The 21,678-nt window shown below is 32.4% G+C and overlaps 1 protein-coding gene across 2 annotated transcripts in view; it reads right to left on the bottom strand.

Annotated features, from left to right (window-relative positions):
• Positions 1 to 764: 764 nt before the first annotated feature.
• LOC124359605 (gamma-tubulin complex component 3) overlaps positions 765 to 21,678 on the bottom strand; it is a 45,776-nt gene continuing 24,862 nt past the window's right edge. Inside the window, exons 14-16 of one of the 2 annotated variants that reach the window (XM_046812490.1) lie at positions 17,801 to 18,027; positions 12,424 to 12,663; positions 765 to 1,573 (exon numbers count right to left, since the gene is read on the bottom strand). In XM_046812490.1, coding sequence (XP_046668446.1) covers positions 1,403 to 1,573; positions 12,424 to 12,663; positions 17,801 to 18,027 — 638 coding nt within the window. In that variant the 3' untranslated portion in view covers positions 765 to 1,402. Of the gene's footprint in view, positions 1,574 to 7,123; positions 7,237 to 12,423; positions 12,664 to 17,800; positions 18,028 to 21,678 lie in introns of those variants that run through there. The other variant, XM_046812491.1, reaches the window with a different exon arrangement.

Here is a 21,678-nt window from a genome sequence, read left to right on the forward strand (position 1 = left end):
ATATTGGTTCTAACACTATTGTATGTATGATGCTTATCAACATCCTTGGCTTACTAAGGTTATATCAACATATATACAATCATGTACAATAATAATTTAACTATTTAAAATTTAAAAATAGGATAGCATTATGCTAAATATCATGTCATGTTGCTACGTTGTTATTGAATATGCAGGAATCAAACAACTAAAATTATATGAAATAACTATTTAACATTATCTAACAAACTGTGGTACATTATTTACAAAATATTTTACATTCAATAGTTCTAGGCATACAGGTTACAAAATCAGTTTCAATAAATACCATGTTTAAATATTTTACATAATATTAACATCACAATTTACGTTTTAAAATAATTATTTTCCGCTGAATTAATATATGGAATTTGGAAATATTTGTTTACTATATGATACATTGTAAAATTGATATCTAAGAAATGTATCCTTTACCAAAATTGTTTTAATTTTAAAGAGAATAAAAGCTTGAAAACATAAATATCTATTTTTCCTACGACTACTTTAATAGTCAGCCAACACAACAAGGATTGAAGCTCTCATGTTTCTTGTTCTTAGTAAATTTTCTGTTGAGGGAATCAAATGATTTCTCTCTTAAATCTTCATCTAAATCAGCCAGCTGTACACAATCAATACTCCCATAATTCATTACACCAGAATCATCAAACTTGCTTTGGCTACTTGTGGAGCTTTCAAAGTAGTTAGTTTTAGAAAGACTTTTGGTTTTGTTTTTTGATTTCTTGCCCTTCAAAAATCTAAATCCCTTTATTCTATTCAGGAAAGAATCGCTGACACTACGTCCTATTGGATCTTCTTTAGAGATTTTCCTAGGCTGATAAGAACAGAAACTTTCTTTTTTCTTGACGTCAGCGATTTCGGTGAGACTCTCATCATTATTGGTGGTGTTTAAGTTGGAGGAGTATCCAACATCTGAGTGGGAACTGTCCGAATGATCATATGACTTAGCTGCATCACAGTCACCCGAAGGACCCACACTCTCACCACTTTCACTGGCACTTGAACTCAAAGAGCTCGAGTAATCAAATACTACTGGACTGATATTCACAAACTCACGATTCACATTTCTACTGTAGTAATGAATAGTTTCATAAATATCTTCTCCCAAAAGCAAATCTCTATCCAAATCGATTTCCCTCAAGGAGTCACCAGTAAGTGAAACTTCATCATCGACCATCCTCCCCAGAGAACTCTCTGTGTCACTATTGTCATACAAACCTTCATTGACAAAATCCTCCAACTGCTCATTTAAGTCGATGGCTTGAAGGTCAAAATCTGGGTACATCTGGTTTTGTTGTGCGAGTTCGGCTGCAGCAGTAGGATTGCCTATGTCTCGTGAAGGGGACGGAGGCTGTAGATCAATAGGTCATTCTCGCACCGTAATGCCAAGGAAGTTGCTAACTCTGCGAAACTTGATGTTCTCTGAGAGCTCCGGATCAGCACGTTTGTAGAACTCGTTGAAATCCAATCTGGTACTGAGTAGCTGCAGGTCATCTTGTTCTGAGGACAACTGCACCAGTAGTTTTCTCATATGTTCCTAAAAAAAGAGATTTTTTTACAAAATGTATTTTGTATAAATTTATGCAATAAGTATTTTTAACATAAAATGTTTTTTATAATATAGAACTAAAATTAACAATGTACGAGGGTTATTACAAATGTAACCGCCATTCGTCTCACATACCGGGGCCAGGGCATGTCAGTATGTATCTAGCTGTCGTAGTTAGAAGGTTGTACAATTGCTCGTTCATTTTCTAAAGCTTAGCAAAACGTGTGCTGGAATTAAGTTTTCTGCCACATGTGAAGTACATGTTGTAATTAGGTTTTTTTACAGTAAAACAATATTCAGTGGCAGCTATTCAAAGGTGGCATACATGAAAAAGAAAGGGATCTATGTAATGCCATCAGTAGTGAGTGATGAACTTGTTGACAAGATCAATGAAACAGTTAGAGAAGAACATTTTACAATCTCTGAACTTTCGGATAAATTTCCACCAATTTCAAAAGTGGCTCTCAGTGTTTCAAAGAGATGATGAGCTCAAAGATTATAGAGCTCAACTGTCACTGTTTGGCTAAAAGTGTACGTAGTAGAATTATTTGAAGAAGGCATTTCTAATTTCGTCAAAAGATATGATGTAATTAGATTGTAATGGCAATTATGTTGAAGAATAGAGGAACTATGTAGTTTTCAAATGTATATAATAAAATATGTTTTATCTGATTCAGTGTTTTTTTATAATCAAATGGTGGTTACTTCTCTAATGAACCTTAATTTTAATCGGTTACTTTTTAATTTTTGTAATAGCCCTTGTATATAGCCAGTTTAAGGTAAAAATGTATAAATATATTACATCTATACTTAATACTACTCACTGAACACAATCTCAAAAACAACAATTGTACCTATCAAGCAAAGTCTTACAGGGTGGTTTCTCCTGTGCTGTAAATGTGATAAGTCTGCCAAAGATTAGTTAAATGAGTATGCACAGCATTTGCCTTGACATTTACCAAATCAAATCAAAGTGATTTTTACTGTTATAAAAATCACAAGGATCATTGAAAAAGTCATAAAGTGAGACCCAGTGACAGCCATGTCTGTCTTAATGTTAACATACAAGTTGGAATGGATTAACATGTATAGAAAGTCACAGTAGTTGATTGAAAAGAGTATATTTTTTTAATTTTCTAGAATGTTATAGAATTCATGCAAAAGACTAATAATAGTAGATGTTTGTATACTTTCAAGGAAACTTGTGAGTGACTATTTTGTGTTTTGGTTAACCTGTTATGGTCAATTGACACACAGTTCTTTAAAGAAATTACAAGACAGCTGTACCAAGCGCTTAATTTCTTGTAAAAGACTAAATAATAAATGTTTGAGTGATTTTAACCTGATCAATGTTTATAGTAATTTAGATGTAAATACTGTTTTTAATTTATTTGTAAACGATTTAAGTGTTTATTTAAATATGTATTGCTCACAAATATTTGTGATAAGTAAATCTAACAAGTCTAACAAAGTGAACTGGTTCACTGTTGAATTGAATAATAAAAGAAATCAACTTTTAGCTTTATATGGCAGATGGTAGAATACCTCTAATTTAGTGAATAAGGACATTTTTCAGAATGAAAAAAAAGAACATTATAACCAAGCTATTACACATGCAAAAATTGAATCTAATAATAAACTTATTTCAAATTCCAAAAATCAATGTAAATCTGCTTGAAAGGTTGCAAAAATTGAGTGTAATCACTATCCACAAAACTAGAAATATCTATTAGGCCTGATGTAAACAACATCAGGCTATATAGCCTGCTCTGATTTAATGGCAAACTCTCCTCAGTCACATCACATATATACTAGTTTTAAATTGAAATTGATTGATGAAACAAAAGTTCAATCCATTGTAAACAAAATGAGTAATTCCCATAGTGAAGATATCAATGGTCTCTCAAATTATGTTCTAAAAAATATAATTGATGTAATTGTGGCACCACTAACTTATTTAATCAACTTGATTTTAACTCAAGGACATTTTTAATGTTGTTTCAAGGTTTCTAAAATTACACCCATTTACAAAAAAGAACATGTGTCGAATCCAGAAATCTATTGTCCAATTACAAGTTTGCCTATTTTAAGTAAAATAATTGAATCTCGTATGGTGGTAGCACAGCTTCATGAATATTTTTTAAATAGTAATTTGCTGTATATTATCCAATTTTCAATTTGGTTTCAGACCTCAAACATTCAACTGCTGATGGAATAGAAGCAATAGTAGAATTTATTCTCAGGATAAACTCGTTGTCGGTTCAAGTCTAATCGACTTGAGTAAAGCCTTTGACACCATCGTCATGCTTTGTTGTTTAAAAAGTTAGAATATTATGAGACTTTTAAACAAATAATTTGAACAATTATTGGTAAGTTATTAAAAAAAGCAAATGGTTTGTTTAAAATATAAACATTCATCATTTTAAATGTTACAGCAAGAGTACCACAGGGTCAGTACATGAACCCTTCCTCTTTTTGTGAATGATTTTGCTCACAATGTTCCATCTTTCTCTGTCCTTTACACTGATGATACAACCATCATTAAATCAAGTTCAGATGTCTTGGATATTAAAGTTAAACTTAAAAGTTCAATGGTTGCAAAAAAATGGTTGCAAGTTCTGTTCTTGGCCCCCTCTTATTTATTTTGTATGTCAATGACTTACCAATCAATTTGAACTGTAATACCGTATTGTACGCGGATGATACATCTATAATAGTAAAGGGCAACTGTGTACATGATGTTCTTAGTAACACTAATAGAGTAATCAATACAGCTTCTATGTGGTTTGAGTCTAATCTCTTAAAAATGAATGATAATAAAACTGAAAACATACTATTCTCTCTAAGAAGTATTGAAATGCAAGACTCTATATTGAAACCGGTGAAGCTCTTAGGGATAACTTTAGATTCTAAGCTTATCTGGCATGAGCATACCAATAATGTAATTTCAAAGTTGTCAAGAGTTTGTTTTTTACTACGTAAACTAAAGAGCTGTGTTAGTAATAAGTTACTTAAAATTGCTTACTTTAGTTTTTTTCATTCTCATTTGTTGTATGCTAACATTTTATGGGGTAATAGTGTAGGTGCAGAAAGAGTTTTCCTGTGGCAGAAAAGAGCTATAAGAATTATGTTTTGTCTAGGTTATAGGGATAGCTGTAAATCATATTTTATTAACAATAATATAATGACTCTTCCATGCATTTTTATTTTTCAAAATTTAATTCATGTACGAGAAAACGTAGAAGATTTTACAAGTTTTAACAATATACATAATTATCACACACGACATGCTAATGACTTAGTTTTGCCTACAATGAGATTAACCAAATACAGCAAGAGTCATAAATATTTGCAAATCAAGCTCTTTAACAAGCTTCCCGAAATGTTGAGGGTGTTAGATTTACAAACTTTTAAATCAAAAATTTCCAAATGGCTCATCACTCAGGCCTTCTACTCTGTAAACGAGTTTCTGAATTCAGAGGTAGCTATTAATGCTTAGCGTTTATCCCATCATATGAAATGTCCATACTTTTGTAGGCCAGTATATTTTACTGTGTTGTTTTTTTGTTTTTTAACTGTACATTATTGTAATATGTATTGTTTTTATGACTGACTTTGTCAATTCTGTAAAGAAAAATGGCAATAAAAATGATTCTGATTCTGATTCTGAATGGAACAAGCACAACATTGGTTTAGAGAAAATTATTTAATAATAAATTAAAATAAGACGGAATACATAATATTTTCTATGAAGAACCATTTAGACACTGATGACATTGGGCTGTTTAAACCTGTCTAATTACTTGGTATCCATTTGGATAGCAAACTTTGTTGGGATGAACACGTAAATTATCTCTGTAAAAAGCTCTCTAAAGCTTTCTCTTATATGTTGTGGATGTACAAGTCTATGTAATAACTTTTGGAGTGCTTTAATGTAATTCTTTCTCAAACAATAATTGCAATATATTTGATCTTCATAATATTTTACTTTTTTGCTATTTCCAGAATATTTAAAAACTATCTTACAATTTTTACAATCCTCAAAAGATCTTAAGGAAACTCAAACCATTATCTAAAAACTATTGCCTCTAAAACCTGATGTTATAAGTTTAACTACCTTTTACTCATGGCATCACATACCATTTCCTACTAAACAACAGAGACGTCATACGCATATCCTTTTCAAATGGCCTACCAAGATAAATGATGGGTATTGGAAGATACTCTCATCTCCTGATACAGTTTAGCATAATGAAGTTTAAAGAACAATGTTTCTGGACCTTAAAGTCAGAGAGTAAAATAGATTTTTTAACTGTTCCCACGATTACAGCAGCACTTGAACTATTTTGGGCCAGTGGGAATCATTAGTTAGCTGCACTTACCATTTTCCTCAATTTTGTAGTCACTGAGTAAATGGCTCATTGAGTCATCTTAGTGTTTGGTTCTCTGTTTTGATTTGTTCCAATATTACACGCCACAATGACAACCTAGTGTGCATATACTTAACATTTTGTTCATTAAATGGTATTCAACAGTAACGTTAAAATACTATTCAGAATACACTAATGGTTTGAATTTGTTCCTAACACAATCTATCGTAAAGATCTTACTTAATTCAGTAAGATAATGACACTATTGCCATTGCAGCTTGCAGTACACTGCTACTTCTCCAAACCCTTGGAATTGCCTGTTTCATAGAAATTCCGGAATGTATATAATTTTTAAATTGTTTTCTCATAAAAACCTTACTTTGGATATAAGAACATTTTAAAGCTAAAACAACCAAATTGGTGGTTCTTAAGTGATGCACTTACCAATGAATTCATTTCTATTTAGATAGAAGATTACATTAGATCTTTTTGCTTTCTTTGAAAATAATTTAAATGTGTACTCACTTCTAATTTTAAATCACGAAGGTTTAGGCTCTAAAATCTAATTATTTCAATTATTATAATTGGTACTTTTTATGATTTCTGATCAAACCTTGATAAACTCTGGTCTATATAACTATGTTATTTATAAATAACTTCTATATATGAGAAAGGGTATAGAGGTATAGGTGCAGTATACACATGAAATGACATTTTATTATTTACCATTGGAGTAAAATTAAAAACCAATTGTTTTCTTTAGAGTAAAATTTAAACCCAATTATTTTTTTTTGGATTAAAATTAAAAATCAATTGTTTTCTTAAGTATGAAATACAATTTAACTGGAGCAAACAACAAAATATTTGTTATCATCTGTAGCTGGTTAGCCCTGTATCAGCCAAGAGAGCAAGTAAACCCTGACACAGCAATTCATTACAACCCTTAGATACATGTGTCAATAAACCATAAAAAGTGTATATACCGAGTGTTCCATTTAACTTGTCTCAAATAATTTTCGAGAGAATGGATTATTGTAGAATAGTGAATTGCAGTTTCCCCACAAAATCAACAGTTTAAAAACGTTTTTCATGACTTTTTAAGTACATGACAAACCTAAAAATATGCAGAACATTCACTACACATATATACTTATAAAAAAAGAAATAATAAAAATCAAATAATTTTTATTGGAGTTCTTTTACAATACATCCATAAAATAATGTTTTCTATTTGATCCAACCAACACTCTGTAGAAGGATCCTTGTAGCTTGGTGGGTCACCTAAAACATGTCATCATGTTTTACAAAATTAGTCAGTAACTGACTAAAAGAGTATAGACATATACTCTTATAGTTATATAGACCTGTCTAATTATATACTGTACCAAAGGAATTCTTGGAGGGAATTTGAGCATGAAATTAATTTAACTCCAGTTATTGGAAAGTTTTTCACTTTCAGTCAAGTAAAGATTTACAGAAAAATTTCTGATGAGATGTAGAGTATTGGGAAGCTACATTTGAAGTCTTTAGGTACTCATATTACATTTAGCATTCCTAAAAAATATAATTTTAACATTGAATATTTTTGTACAATTTAACAGGCTCATGTAATCTTTAGGTAACTAATCAGATGGAATATTGCTTCAATTTTTTTGTTTTGGGTCCAGCCATAATTCTGCCCAGTACTAACACTAAAATTACAAAAAAATAACAAAGGTAACAAGAATTATGTACTTCTTCAAATACATGTATATTTATTTATCAATGGTGCATATAGTCTGTAGCCATTTTATCATATTGCTTTTACTCGGCTTTATAGATCTTTTATAAGCTCAGACCCTAGTATAAAATATGGGTCCAACTACCAAAAAGGTTAAGAGCTATGAACATTAATTGCCTGATGGTTCTTATCACTTAGGAGATATTTTGCAGACACACATTAGCTACTCTGTCTGTGTAAAGAAGACATGGTGTGCTACCATCAAGAGTCGGTTTAACTAAAATAAAAAATTTAAAAAATCAAGCTCTCTTTCTCTAACTTCCCACATAATTTTATTTCCCTTCCATAATTTGTGCTGTCTGCTGTCCCTTTTCCCATTTGGTTATTAGAATCGACTTCTGATTACTGCTTGTCTAAGTAATTAATAATGGAATTATTAATACTAGTTTTACCGACTTTAGTTTGTTTCCATGTTTGGATATTATTGATATTTATTATGCCTATATAGTATCTGTCAGCAAGAGGTTATTGTTAGTTGTGTTCTTTATGACGTACTTGTTTCTCTTTACAAAACTTTACTCAATATAAATGAGTTATACTCTATTTGTTTGTAATATTAGCAAGATTTGTTTATTATAAGTTTAAGACTCCCATACACTTGATGTTCGATTTGATATCATGTGTTTATTTTTGTTTCTCTGATTTGTGAGCTAATTTTTATACCTGATAATTATAACCAAACATGTCTTTTGTTGTCACAAATCTCAAATAAAAACAGTATTCCTTTGATACATCTAATCCATGGTTCAGTAATACTTAATGTTTAACAAGTTTCTGCAGCCTACGTAAAACTATTAACTGCTGCGTTGCATATTATCTGTTTCATTTCTAATACTTGATAAGCATAGCCATGATCAACCATATTTTTCTCTCTTGCTGATTTTATTTCCAAACCTATAAAATTAGATTATATATTGGTTTAACTCCATCTTAAGGCATAATACTTTATACTTCCCATGTTAGCTCTTTATACTGTTAATTCTATGTACCTAGTTCTTTTTACATACAATATTGACTTTTATACATTTAGAATTAATTTAATAAATAATTTACTGCAACTTTTCTCGATTATGACCTGAAATGGACATAACATACTGTCAAATCAGCTCAATTCAGCAACTTTCGCTTTGAGATGTCTTTCTTCATTCGCCTTGTATTATGTTCTTAATTTAGAATATTAGGGATTATTTGAGTCCAAGTTGAGGTACAGCATTACATTTTGTGGTTTTTATGGTACCGTACATTTTAATACAATTTTAACTATGAAAAAGGGTATTGAAGGTTCTCTGGGAGATGAAAATGGACGAAACTGTAAAGAACAATTCCAATCAGGTGGGATCCTTCAAAATTTTTTTATGTAAAGACCCATTAAGTGACACCTCATTTGAAAGATCTTTATAAAAGAAGAACAGTGGAAACTAGAGAGCATTCTATCTCAACCCAGTACAACATGGCAGCTCATTAAATTAATTGAGGTATAACAGGAACATCCACATTCAGAAGGCAAATAAATTCAATAGCCAACCACTTTTCTTACAAACTCAAACCTGTTTTACAGCTATTACCTGCTGCAGAGCGGGCCTCCCTCATTGTTTCAGTTTTAACCCTAGAACTGGCGGTCATTTCATCCTGTAGTGTCGGGCTGTTTTGGAGCTTCGCGCAAGGTTTTTTTTTAAAAATTATTAAAAATATAAAATAAAAGTATATATTTTTGTGTTCAGGATTAAACGTAGAATTATACTATATTGTAAAATTAACCATACAAAATTTTTTAATAAACACTTTTTTTAATCTATATATATAAAAATGAATGTTTGTATGTTTGTCCTTTATGGAATCGTGAACTATTGGACCGATCATTATGAAAATTTGTATGTATATAGATTTTTCCACGGAGAAGGTTTATAAGCTATGCCCATCCCTTTCCCGATTCAGGATTCCGCCCCACTGGTTACAGAAATACCCATAAGAAATGCATTGCAGCAAACATATGTTAACGTCTTTTCAAATTTTTAATCAGCTGTTCTTTGTAAACATATATTACACTTATAGTTTTAAAGCATAGAGTAAGCTTAAGAGAAACGACAAATTTTGTTTAAACTGTTTTTGCAATCACTGTTAAACATAGACTTTACTATCCAGATAATACAATTCAAATTTGACGTAAAAATTCACCTTTAACTGCAATATTTATTTAATATAAACCATGCTCATGCTTGATCAGAAGAGTAATGCAGATATCATAATTACTATCTTACGTTGGCTACAAATATAAAGAATGTTATAAAATCAACCTTAGTTGTTTTTTTTGACAGAAGTATGGTTCTCAAAACTCCGTGTGTACATATTCTCTCGATCGAGACAACAAAGCAAGCTCAATTGTGGCATCGGAGATATAACTAATTTAATCTAAAATTTATTATAGTAAAAAAAAAAAATTTACTAAGTAATATAAGGACTTCGGTTCTTAAGATTTGCGTGCGAAGCCGTGGGTAACAGCTAGATAGAGGCAGGAATATGGTACATACCTTCATAATACGCCCAAGAGGCTCACGATGGAACGACTATCAATTATCTCAGCAATGTTTAGAATGTGATAGAAAAAGAATAAGTGAATATAGTGTACTGTTTTCAACGGGAAATTGCGTGCGAAGCCGCGGGCAACTTTTGCAAAAAATTATTGAAATGCGCAGCAAAGCGCGCCGGGCCCGCTAGTCAAATATAAAATTTACGAAAAATATTTCTTAAAATTTTTTAGCAAATGAAGTTATAGTGAGATATATTTAAAAGTGAGATAGCCATTCTGTGTCAAATTTTATCTAGTTTCAGAAAAACATAAACACTATACACATTTATGAAAGCATCATAAAGCTATAGAACAAAAAGCAGCGATGCGTATAAATTCTGAAAATCAGGTGTACACGTAAGACTTTGGTAAAACAAGTTTTGCTAATACATTTATCTATGAATACATGTTATATTGCATATTTTCTTACTTAGAATAAAATAGAATATACAGTACTAATGAAATAATTACCATAAATTGTTTTTAAAAAAGTAAAAAAAGTTGCATTTTGCCAATATTCAAAAATTTTGCAAAAAATTTTCATTCAGCAAAATATAAAATCGTTTCTAAAGCTTGTACTATATCAAAATTTATAAATTTATGGTTTATAAGTAATAGGAAATATTATGTAGTTAGAAAACTATAAATATAACTAAATATATGGAAAAATTATAGAATAACCCAAACAGTTATTATATATATAAACAAAGAAATTACAGGAAATATATATTTTATTGTGAAAACTATCTATTTACTAAAAATAAATAGTTACTTCAGAGCTAAAAGAGTGCTATAAATAACGTTTAGTAAGTGAAAACAATAACAAACTATGTGAAATGAATTTTAGCCAAGTCATTTTGCCATAGCCTACACAAAGCCGGTAGTTTCTCAAACATATTTCAGTAAATAGAAATTGATTTATTCTAAAATATATATGTTTACACTACTACGACATCAAACAACACACTACACATTAAATACGACACTAAAACACGCGTTAAAAAACTATTAAAACTTACAAATATCCACAGCTTGGCACGAAAGTGATACGGAACGGCAGCGGCAATATGGCAGTCACAACAAATTGCGTCGTTTTCTTTTACGTTCAAAATGACAAGCTTGCTACGTCATAACCATAATACAAAGAGGAATAAAACTCATCTGTTCCCTAGCATTTTTCTTCCCGAATCTAATGGTGCATGAATTATATCGATACGTTACCGGAGTATATTGTAAAAAGTAATTATACGAGGGAATGTTTGACCAACAAAATTTTGACGGTTAACACCACAGAAGCGGCACTGACCGACAAAATTTTGTCGATTAACAGTTCTAGGGTTAAGGAAGCCCAGTATCGTATTTATTTTCTTGTTAAAATTAACTAAGTTAAGACGTGTTTCTGTGATACAGTACTTTACGTTGAAATGGAGTGTTTAAGTGAATAAGAGCGTCTTATGATCCTGATGATGCAAGGCTACGGAGACCGGGTGAGTTGTTATGATGAAGTAAGTAATTTATTTAATGAAATTTATCCCAATCGAAACCCTGTATCTAAATCAGGAGTTCAAAAAAACAATCCAACGTTTCTAGGAAACGGGTAATGTTAAATACGGGAATTATTTTCACTTGACGTTTTATAGTCTGTTGTAGAAGATCCTCTGCCTAAAAAAAATGTTTCTCAAATATTAGTTATATGTCAAACATTAGTTTACATTAATCAAATTTGTATAAATGTCAATAGACTAATTTAAAAAAATTTCAATAAACTTTCACAAGCTACCACTACACCACAGAACCCTCACTTTTTACAATTCAATTATTTTCTATTTGGCCGTATCTGTCATATATGTGTTTTAATAACCAAACTAACATATGATTGGAAGACCAAATACTTGTCGTTTTGTGTGTGTGTATATATATATATATAGATCTATCTATCTATATATATCAGACATCTATATATATATATATATATATATATATATATATATATATATATCTATATATATATATATATATATATAGTCTGTTCATGTATATGAACTATTTTATCTTGAGAAGGCTCATTTGATAATTTTTTTTTTATGGGAATGCAGTTTTCAGAATGTGTTAACATACTGACCTGGTAACTGCAGGAAATCAGGCCGACCTCTTTACTGGCATGTAACACTCTACTACTGAACTGTCGCACGAGCAGCTTGTGCTGTGCTTCCTCTTTGTAGCAAGTACCATCCTTGAGTATCTGCTGCTCCCGCTCCCAGCGCCGTACCAGCTCCTCCTCAGCTGCTCCCAGGAACTGACTCCCAAAACTCAGCAGATTCAGGATAGACAGGTTCAGGCTACTCATCAATGTTGATAACAACTAGAAAACCGACAATTATCTGTAAGAAACCTCCATTAATAAAAACTGCTTAAAACCATTTTTATTGTAACCTTTAATTGTACGAGGGTCGTCCATAAAGTAACCGCCGTTTGGGCGTGGCGCGATAAGTAGTGGGGGTAGCGCCGACATTCTCACATCGGTGTGCGCAGCCGTTCAGTACGCTTCTAGCTGTGCAAGGGAGAGCATCGTGCGATCGCGCGTTCTCTTGTTACAACGTAAAAACATGAGCGCTATGATAGAAAATCCCGCCAAGTGTGAAGTACGTGGTGTAATAAGATTTCTGTGGTCGAAAAGTTACACAGCAGCTGAAATTCATCGTGAATTGAGTGCGGTGTATGGCCCAAACATTATGAGGGAAGGTGTAGTCTGTCAATGGGTTCGTTTTTAAAAAAATGGAAGAACGAACGTTCACGATGAAGACCGGAGTGGTAGGCCATCTCTCGTCAGTGATGACTTGGTGAACAAAGTGGATGAGAAAATTCGCAAGAACCGTCGCTTCACAATCTTGGAACTTTCGGATCATTTTCCTGAAACCTTTTACTAAAATGGCTACGACGAGCGATTCAAAACAAGCGTCATGGTCTTCTGACATCTGGTGTTGTGTTTGTCCATGACAACGCCCGCCTTCATACAGCTCAAAGAACAACAGAACTTTTGGAAAGGTCAAATGCGACGTTTTTGACCCACCCCCCCTACAGCCCGGACCTGGTTCCCAGTGATTTCTATCTTTTCCCATACATGAAGCGGTGGCTTGCATCCCAGAGGTTTGCGAGTGATGAAGAGCTTCAAAACGCTGTGACAGGTTGGCTATGTTCTCAGGCGGCAGATTTTTTTAAAGACGGAATTTCAAAAACTGTTAAAAGATATGATAAGTGCTTGAATTTGTATGGTGAATATGTAGAAAGGTAGAGAAAAGCTGTAGTTTTAACATTTATAGAATAAACTTTTTGTATCTCAACTGGTTTATTTTTTATTTCAAAACGGAGGTTACTTTGTGGACGACCCTCGTAATTAACATTCAGTATCATTTACTGATCAATACCTTATGTACTTAGTAATTACAAGATTATACTGCTTTCAAGCTTTTCACATTTCACTTATGAAACCTACAAATGCTACATATTCTTTGCAGAGTGTTAGTTACAAAATGTCAATCATTAACCCTTGACACTGCAATTATCTAAGATCTGTTCTCTATGCCATGTCAGTTTGATCCTTTAGAGATCTCTGATTAAACAAAAAGTAATTGATACCACACTATTTTATAGGATTTGTTGAGTTCGATTGGTAATTTCTATACTTTTAGGACTACATCATATCCTCAATCTTATTTTTACTTGATGAATTATAAAATGGGATTTCTGAATATATGAAGAAAGATACATGTATATTTTCTGTAACTTATTATATGTAGGCTTGCCATAATCTTTCACCGGCCAACCGGAACGCCTCTGTTCGAAATGTGTGGGGGGGAGGGGATAAATATGAAGTCAAATTAAAAATAAAAACCAAAAAACTTTGTGTATAATTGTATGAATTTAATTTAATTTCTAAATAGTATAAAAGTGATTATACCTCATAACAATAAAAATACAGTTTGGGTTATATTTTTACACGCCTCTAATAAAATGAATTGAAACCATTAACACATTCGAGTCTACGCTCGAGCCAGACTCGAGCGCCATTGTTTAAACCCACGGCCGGCGCTCGAGCGTGACTGGAGCACAGCTTTGCCGATTGATATACGGAGTTGCCCGAGTGATATTCGAGTGCCGTCTGCTGCATTACAAAGCCAGCTTTGATGGTTAGTTCAGAAAAATTCCACTAGGCGCTACTACGTCATACCCGCTTGAGGCTTTTGTTTATCTACTGACGTGGCCTGGCGCGTCGTCAGTCTGTCTACGACAACAATAATTTTTTTGGCAATTGAAACTTTTTTGGAAATTAAAATTATTTGTAAATATGTATATAGTAAATGCCTTTAAAAAAAATGAAATTACTTGTTTTATTTATTCAAAAGTTAGTTTTCAAGTAACACAAGACATGCGGGAGTTTTTATTTTTCTTCAAAAAAGATAAGTTTTTAAATTTTTTTAAAATTAATTAGATTTTTATAGGAATACAGTTTTGCATATAAATTTAAAGAGTAAAGATAGAACTTTGAAGAAAATATAATATCATATACATAATATTTAACAGTTTTCTAAAAAAAAAAATCTGAAAACCATTAATTTATGCAGACCAGGCTATAAAAACAGCAAATAGCAAGCCAGACTCCAATGTGTTAAACAATACAAGCTTACTTCAGGCTATACCTTAAAAACATTGACAGCTATAAAATGTAAAAGCAAGGCTTATTTTTTATACCATTCGTATTTTTCACTAGAGCAAATCTTTCTCAATAAGTCTTTTTTGTTTTTTATTTTTTCGTAAAATTCAGTACAGCTAACTGCAAAGTTAACTTTGCATAACATTAAATTTGGAACTGTGGATTCGTGCATTAATCCTCGATAATCATTCCAGGCAATGTTCATCATGGAGAAAACTCTCTCAACTGGAGCATATGTTCCAGGAAGACAATAAAAATATTCAATTATAAGTCATAGATTTGGTACTGAAATATTCTGCTGTTTAAAAGAATGGAACAGCTCCATCCATTTTTCTTCACTTGGATTCTTCTCGTCTTCTTTTACCCATACTTCTCACTTTTGAGGCCCAAAATTGCTTGGCAAGGACAACCTCGTCAAAAAGTTTGTCGATGTTTATCTTGAGTTTTCCGGTACTTTTATTAATTACTTCTGCAGTTCTTTCAATTTTTTTCCAATGAAATGCTGTTTTCATTGACCCAGACGAAATCTTGAGCTTCTCCAAAACTATCTCCCCAAAGTGTAATGTAAGAAATAGACCTACAGTAAAATTCGTTAAAATCACTAGTCATTTGGTTACAGTCAACATTACTTTTACCCTTAAGTGTTTTAAGGACCGTTTTTGCTCCATATGGGATGAAGTTAGACTCCTTTCTTTCTTGCACATTTTCCTTCAACTTTTGTAAGGCATGTACAACATCAATAGCACTGGATTTATTTTTCTCCATGGCTAAAATAGTTTTATTAAGCAATGCTAGCTGACCATGTACAAACCATAGGAACATTTCACCTCGCTCATCATCAAAGATGTTCTTTATCAGAGATGGACACATTTCCTGAGACAAGAAGTACTCTTTCAAAGCAGAAAACATTTGAATCATCCTTTCAATTGCTGGCATAAGGGAGATAAATCTAGTATTTCCGTGTTTTATTAATTTGCGGTATTCAATATCTGCAAATTCGCAGAATTCTTTGAGTTGAGTAACCCTTACAGTATAAATGTGAAAATACTTGTAGATTTTCACAACAAGGGCCTCGATTTCAATGGGAAGCACATCTACAGCAGTCTGGACAGCGTTGTGGACGATATGAGCACCACAACCAACACCATTTATTGATCTTCCAAGTTCGTTCTTTATAAGAGCAAATACATTGTTTTTCCCTCTTCTCTTTACTCCACCAAAGTTTGTATTACAGTTATCACCACAAAATCCTACAACTTTCTCTTCTAATTTGTTTTCTTTAACAACTGTCATCAGGTGATTAAACAATATTTCAGCGGTTGCGCCTGGTACAGACTTAAAGTCTAATAGCTTGACTTGCACACCAGATTCCTGTTTAAAATAACGCACAACTATAGGAACAAGTTTAACTTCTTTTTTGTTTGAAGCATCCATACTTAACGCAACAAAGTTTGCATTTGATAAATCATTATTTAACTCCTTAAGTGCCAAAGGTGCTATCACATTTAAAATTATAGCTTTACATTTAGTTTTGCCCAAGGAAAATTTCGGTTCAAAAAATTTTGAAATTAACTTAGAGGAGCACGAGTTTGAATTATAACTCAAATTGTGATTCGCTGTATGATAGGCGAATGTTGCCTCTTTTGCAGCTATTTCATACTCGTTTTCTTGTGGATTGATGTTTTTGAAAAAAGATGCAATTTTGGAACAACCAGCAAGGCCCTATAAACTATTTTTATGTTTCTTTGAATTTAAATGATCGTTAACATCAGATTGGCCCCCATGAGCTACAGAAAATTCAGAACCACATTGCTCACATTTAACTCTGTCATCCTGTGTACATAACTTTTTTAAGAAAGGATACTTGCTCTGAAGGTTGTCATTAAATCCGCAGACTCTTTTAGGCATGATGTGGCTACTAAATTACTAAAACGTCACTCAAACAGGCACTAAAGTTTTAGAATACAAAGAAAACACTAAATTAGTTTTGAGCACATCAAACTCACACTATAGTGTAAACAATACATCAACAACACAAGGGACTGTCATAAATAGGATTGAAACGAAATAACCAATATTCACGTGAAACTAGCGACAGAATATGGGCTAATGGCGGCTGTTTGTTTACTTTCTTCTTCAATCGGAATCGACTCGGGTTTTTCCGTAATTTCTCGGCAGAAATCGCGCGTTTCCGTAATAGGTCGGTTTATCTCGGGACCACGCTGAACCGAACGAGTGTTGTGTAGTCGTGAACCTCTAGACTAAACTACAACTAGGCCTAGCTCAATTGTTTTAAACATTCGGCTCCTCTGACGTGACCGGGACAAGCAGGCAACCGGGCGGGACACCGGGACAAGCTTGCAAAACCGGGACTGTCCCGGCCAAACCGGGACGTATGGCAAGTCTAATTATATGTATTGTATATATTAAAATTGGTAAAAACATCCCTATTCATGATAACAAACATTACATAAACCCACATATATTTTAAAACGGGATATATTTATATACAGATACCTAAAGTATTATTTGAATAAATTTAGTGATTGTTTGTTCATCTAGTGCCGAGTGATATTTACAATGCCACAATAATTCGTTACTTTAGTTATCTATCTAAGATGTTCAAAACAAAGTATAAGAAAAATACATTTTATTAATCAGTTTAGTGTCTGGTATCAGTGAATAAAACCTCGGCAATATATGTACATACAAGTAAAGCATATGAACTTCAATACAATTTTATTTATAAAACTACAACATTTCTTTAATTTACTTGACTGCCAATTACCTGAGATTTAGCACTTTCATCTCGTAGTGTTTTCATCTTTATCTCCTGTAAGAATATTTCATGGTCATGTATGACTTGTTCAATGGTTGTGGCAGATGCAAATTTCTTGGCGAAACTCTCAAATGAACACTCTATGACCTCGAACAAGATGTAGTATTGTACTTGGTTTATGTAGTGGACCATTTCCGCTGTGACTAGACTCATGTGGTTCAGCATAGCTTGTAGCTCTAAACAAATGGTTACAATAAAATTAGAATGCATTATCATTTTGCAACATTTATATATTGGTAAACAATGCCTCGACTGGATGTTTTGATCACAAAATGATCAGGCTCTCTTATTTTCTTTGATATGGTGGTCTCGCACAATCACTAACATGTTATCATGATTTTGTTTATGGCCACTAAAAAACAAATTGTTTAATAAGAAAGGATTTATAATATTACAATCAATGTTTTTTGTTATAATATCTATTGAAAGGGATATAATTTAATAATAAACAAAAAATAGAGTAGTTGATACCACCTGCTGTCTAAACATCTCTACTGGCTCAGTACTTTATTATATCTATGGCAGCCTTACAGGATTAAACCATAACTGTCTTCCCTCATCTTTTATAATAATGAAAACGTAATCAAATGGTTTAAGGAATTAAATTAACATACAAAACTTCTTGCTTTATTGTTATAAGTCTAACAAACAGGGTTAAGTACGAACTTGTTTATTTTAATTACAAAACTTAATTTTTTAGCTACTACCTTTTTATAGTGATAAGATATAAGTAGTTTTGTACATGAAGTTGGATTTAGTTTTTAGGTTATATCATTTTATTGGTAATATATGTTTGAAACCAAATTAAATGGACTGTATATACAAACTGATGCCAATATGGATGGATTGTATTGCGGAAATTGTGAAAAACCGGATTATAGGTAAATTCTCTGACAATCCTTAAAAAATAGGAGAAATTGATGAAAGCTATAACATACCATGACATTTATCTCTATTATATTGTGTCAGAGCAGTCTTGACCACATCTTCATTTGCGACCAATACCGTTCCTTATGACTTGTAATTCTAATTTGGTTTTTGGTACAATGGCAGATAGGGGACTACTCTTTCCAGTTTCTATGATGTACTTCTAAAACACTTTATTGTTTCTTCAAAAAGTTCCAGTGATGTACATTCACTGACTGGTATGAGGGACATACAGGTTCTAACTGGCACACTTGAAACTGTTAGATACTACTGTACAATGTTTGAAATATGGACTAAATGTGCAGTTTGCAATAGAGTATCTGTTATATTGTTTTTGTACAATGTATAGAAAGTGTTGACTTTTCCATTGTTATGGGTTTTCCGTATTTCAGTTCTTTCGGATATTTTCCTGCCACTTTTATTTCTGTTAAACTTAAGGTACTTGTGTTTTTCACAAAATCAATGCTAAAGACATAAATAAAAAATCATCAAAGTTAAATATTTTGTATATCCAGTACTCAACATGTACTAAACTTACTAACTATTGTTACTGAACCTACTAACTAAACTTACCAAAAAATCATTGAGGGAATAATAAAGATTATTATTGTTGTTTTGTTTTTTTTAGTATTACATGGTATTAATTACTATTCTTTCACCCTGGGTGCCACTTTTGTAATTTTACATTTTGCGTAATTCCCACAACCTTTAAAACATTTGGTTGAAAGCCCTGTTCTGCTATCAAAAATAATAAATATTTGTACATGGTAACACAGCAAGTTTCTGAACCCATGTAAAACGTTTTGAAGGCATGTTCTTGGGAGTAAATACTGAAGCCACCAAAAATACTCTGATTCATTACAGAGATCAAATTATTAATTTAAAAAAATCTTTATCTTTAGATAATTTTATTGAGAGTAAACTAAACTTTGGATAAAGATTGTCCTACCTCCTTTCCAGGATAGTTTTGCAAGTAGCTGTTCAATTTTTGAGGTGTAAACTTACATTAACCCTTTTAACCCGAGAGAAAATTGTCTCTGCCAGGAACCTCGCTACAAGAGGATGTAAAAAATATGCTTAAACACCAAGTCTTGATCCAAAAAGTGCCGGAGTCTCGGAACAAGACAATTATTAATTAATTTCTAGTATCTCTATAACTTATCCCATACTGGCTGACATCATACCAAAGGCCAATACATGAACTGAACTAGCCTTTTCAACTGTCATTTTTACTTTGTACTGCTGATAGATGACGTAAACAACTAAAAATACAAAACTCTCAGTTGGATCGCTGTGTTGTGTCCTGAGTAGTAGCGGAGCATTTGTTATCTTATATAATTGTGCGTTTTTAATCATTTAAAGTGTTTCAAAGTTGTATTAGTTATTAAAATTAATGAACTAGTTTTTTAATTAAGTGTCCACAAAGACAGTGTTGTAGAGTTTGTTTAAAAATTGCCTCAGTAAGGTTACGTTTATGTTTTGAATTTCCTTTTAGCAAGTAAAGTTTTATTACACATGATTTTGCTATGTTTTTAACCCTCTCCCGCTCATATTGTTTACAGGCGCTCACGGTGCTTCTAACCTCAATTAATTCGCTCTGCCAGTCGCGCTCGGTCAAAATACGCGGCGCCTCAACTTACACACGTTCTGTCATTGTAATGAACTATAATTATATATATTAATTATTTTACTATATATTGGTTCAATGAAGTTGATTGTACGAGACCAGGGAGGGGGCACACGGACAGCTGGGCGCAGGGTTGTTTGTTGCGCAGTTACTTGGTGAAGGTCATTGTCTGGCTCGCTGTCACTGCCACTGCCACTGTAATCACTCTGAACTACATCCTCAATGCCTCGAACCACTTCACAAAGCTCTGGTACATCATATAAATAGCAAAATAATGGAATAAATCTACTGTAAAAGTAAAGTGAATGGCCTCCTGATAGCGAACAACCCGTAGTAGTACAAAATATTGCTACTCGAGAGCAGCACTTATCGGCTCTAGTGGGTAAAGCAGTGCGTGCCAATCTGTGCTGTTTAACCCATTAAGGAAGTAGTTAACTTGATTCTGAACTGACCTGTACAAGGCAATTAAAATCAGCTCTTTTGCAGGCAGTTGGTAAAAAATTCATAAAATAATTTCTATTAAAGATAAACTTATAATTTGTGTTTTATTTTGTAGAAAACATTGTGTTCTTTAAAAATAAAATATACTCACTGTAGATTACAAAAATTTTTTTGTAAAAAATATAAAATATTAAAATTTTTTTTAGAAATTTTAAAGTTTTAAAAGCAATTTGCTATAAAAATTATTTAAAAAATTTTAAGCCATCTAAACTATATATTTTCTGAAACTTTATAATTTTTTTTACATGGAAACAAAAACTTACATTTATATCTGTAAAAATAAACATGCAACAAAAAGTTTTGTGATCACTTACGGTTCTGCATTTGCGATTTCATCATCAGTTGTAGGTTGCCATGGAATTTAGTCTATATTGAAATGAAATTTTAAAACACTGGATAACTGTAGTTACTAAGTCTTATTATTTACACTATATACACATGTTCTTCAGGATTTTAGTAATTTAGCTTGGTATGAAAATCCTTGAAACATTTTTCATGATGCAGTGGAACTTGACACCGGTCGCACATCCAAGCAGTCTCAGACCTCTTGTTGTGGGAAGTGCAAACTTTACAAGCTCTGGTCGGTTGAACAATTATGTCCTCAACACTTTCATTACTGCTGTTTTCGGAATCAAACTCAATATCATCTAAATTCAACGGTTCACTTCAGAAGAACGTAAATTTTCACGATCCATTATGCGCACATAACCAAAAAGTTACAAACAATATACAAACACGCAGTAAACGGCGTTAACTCCCTCAAAACAAACAG

This window comes from Homalodisca vitripennis, chromosome 4, assembly GCF_021130785.1.
Source record: "Homalodisca vitripennis isolate AUS2020 chromosome 4, UT_GWSS_2.1, whole genome shotgun sequence".
NCBI classification, from domain to species: domain Eukaryota; kingdom Metazoa; phylum Arthropoda; class Insecta; order Hemiptera; family Cicadellidae; genus Homalodisca; species Homalodisca vitripennis.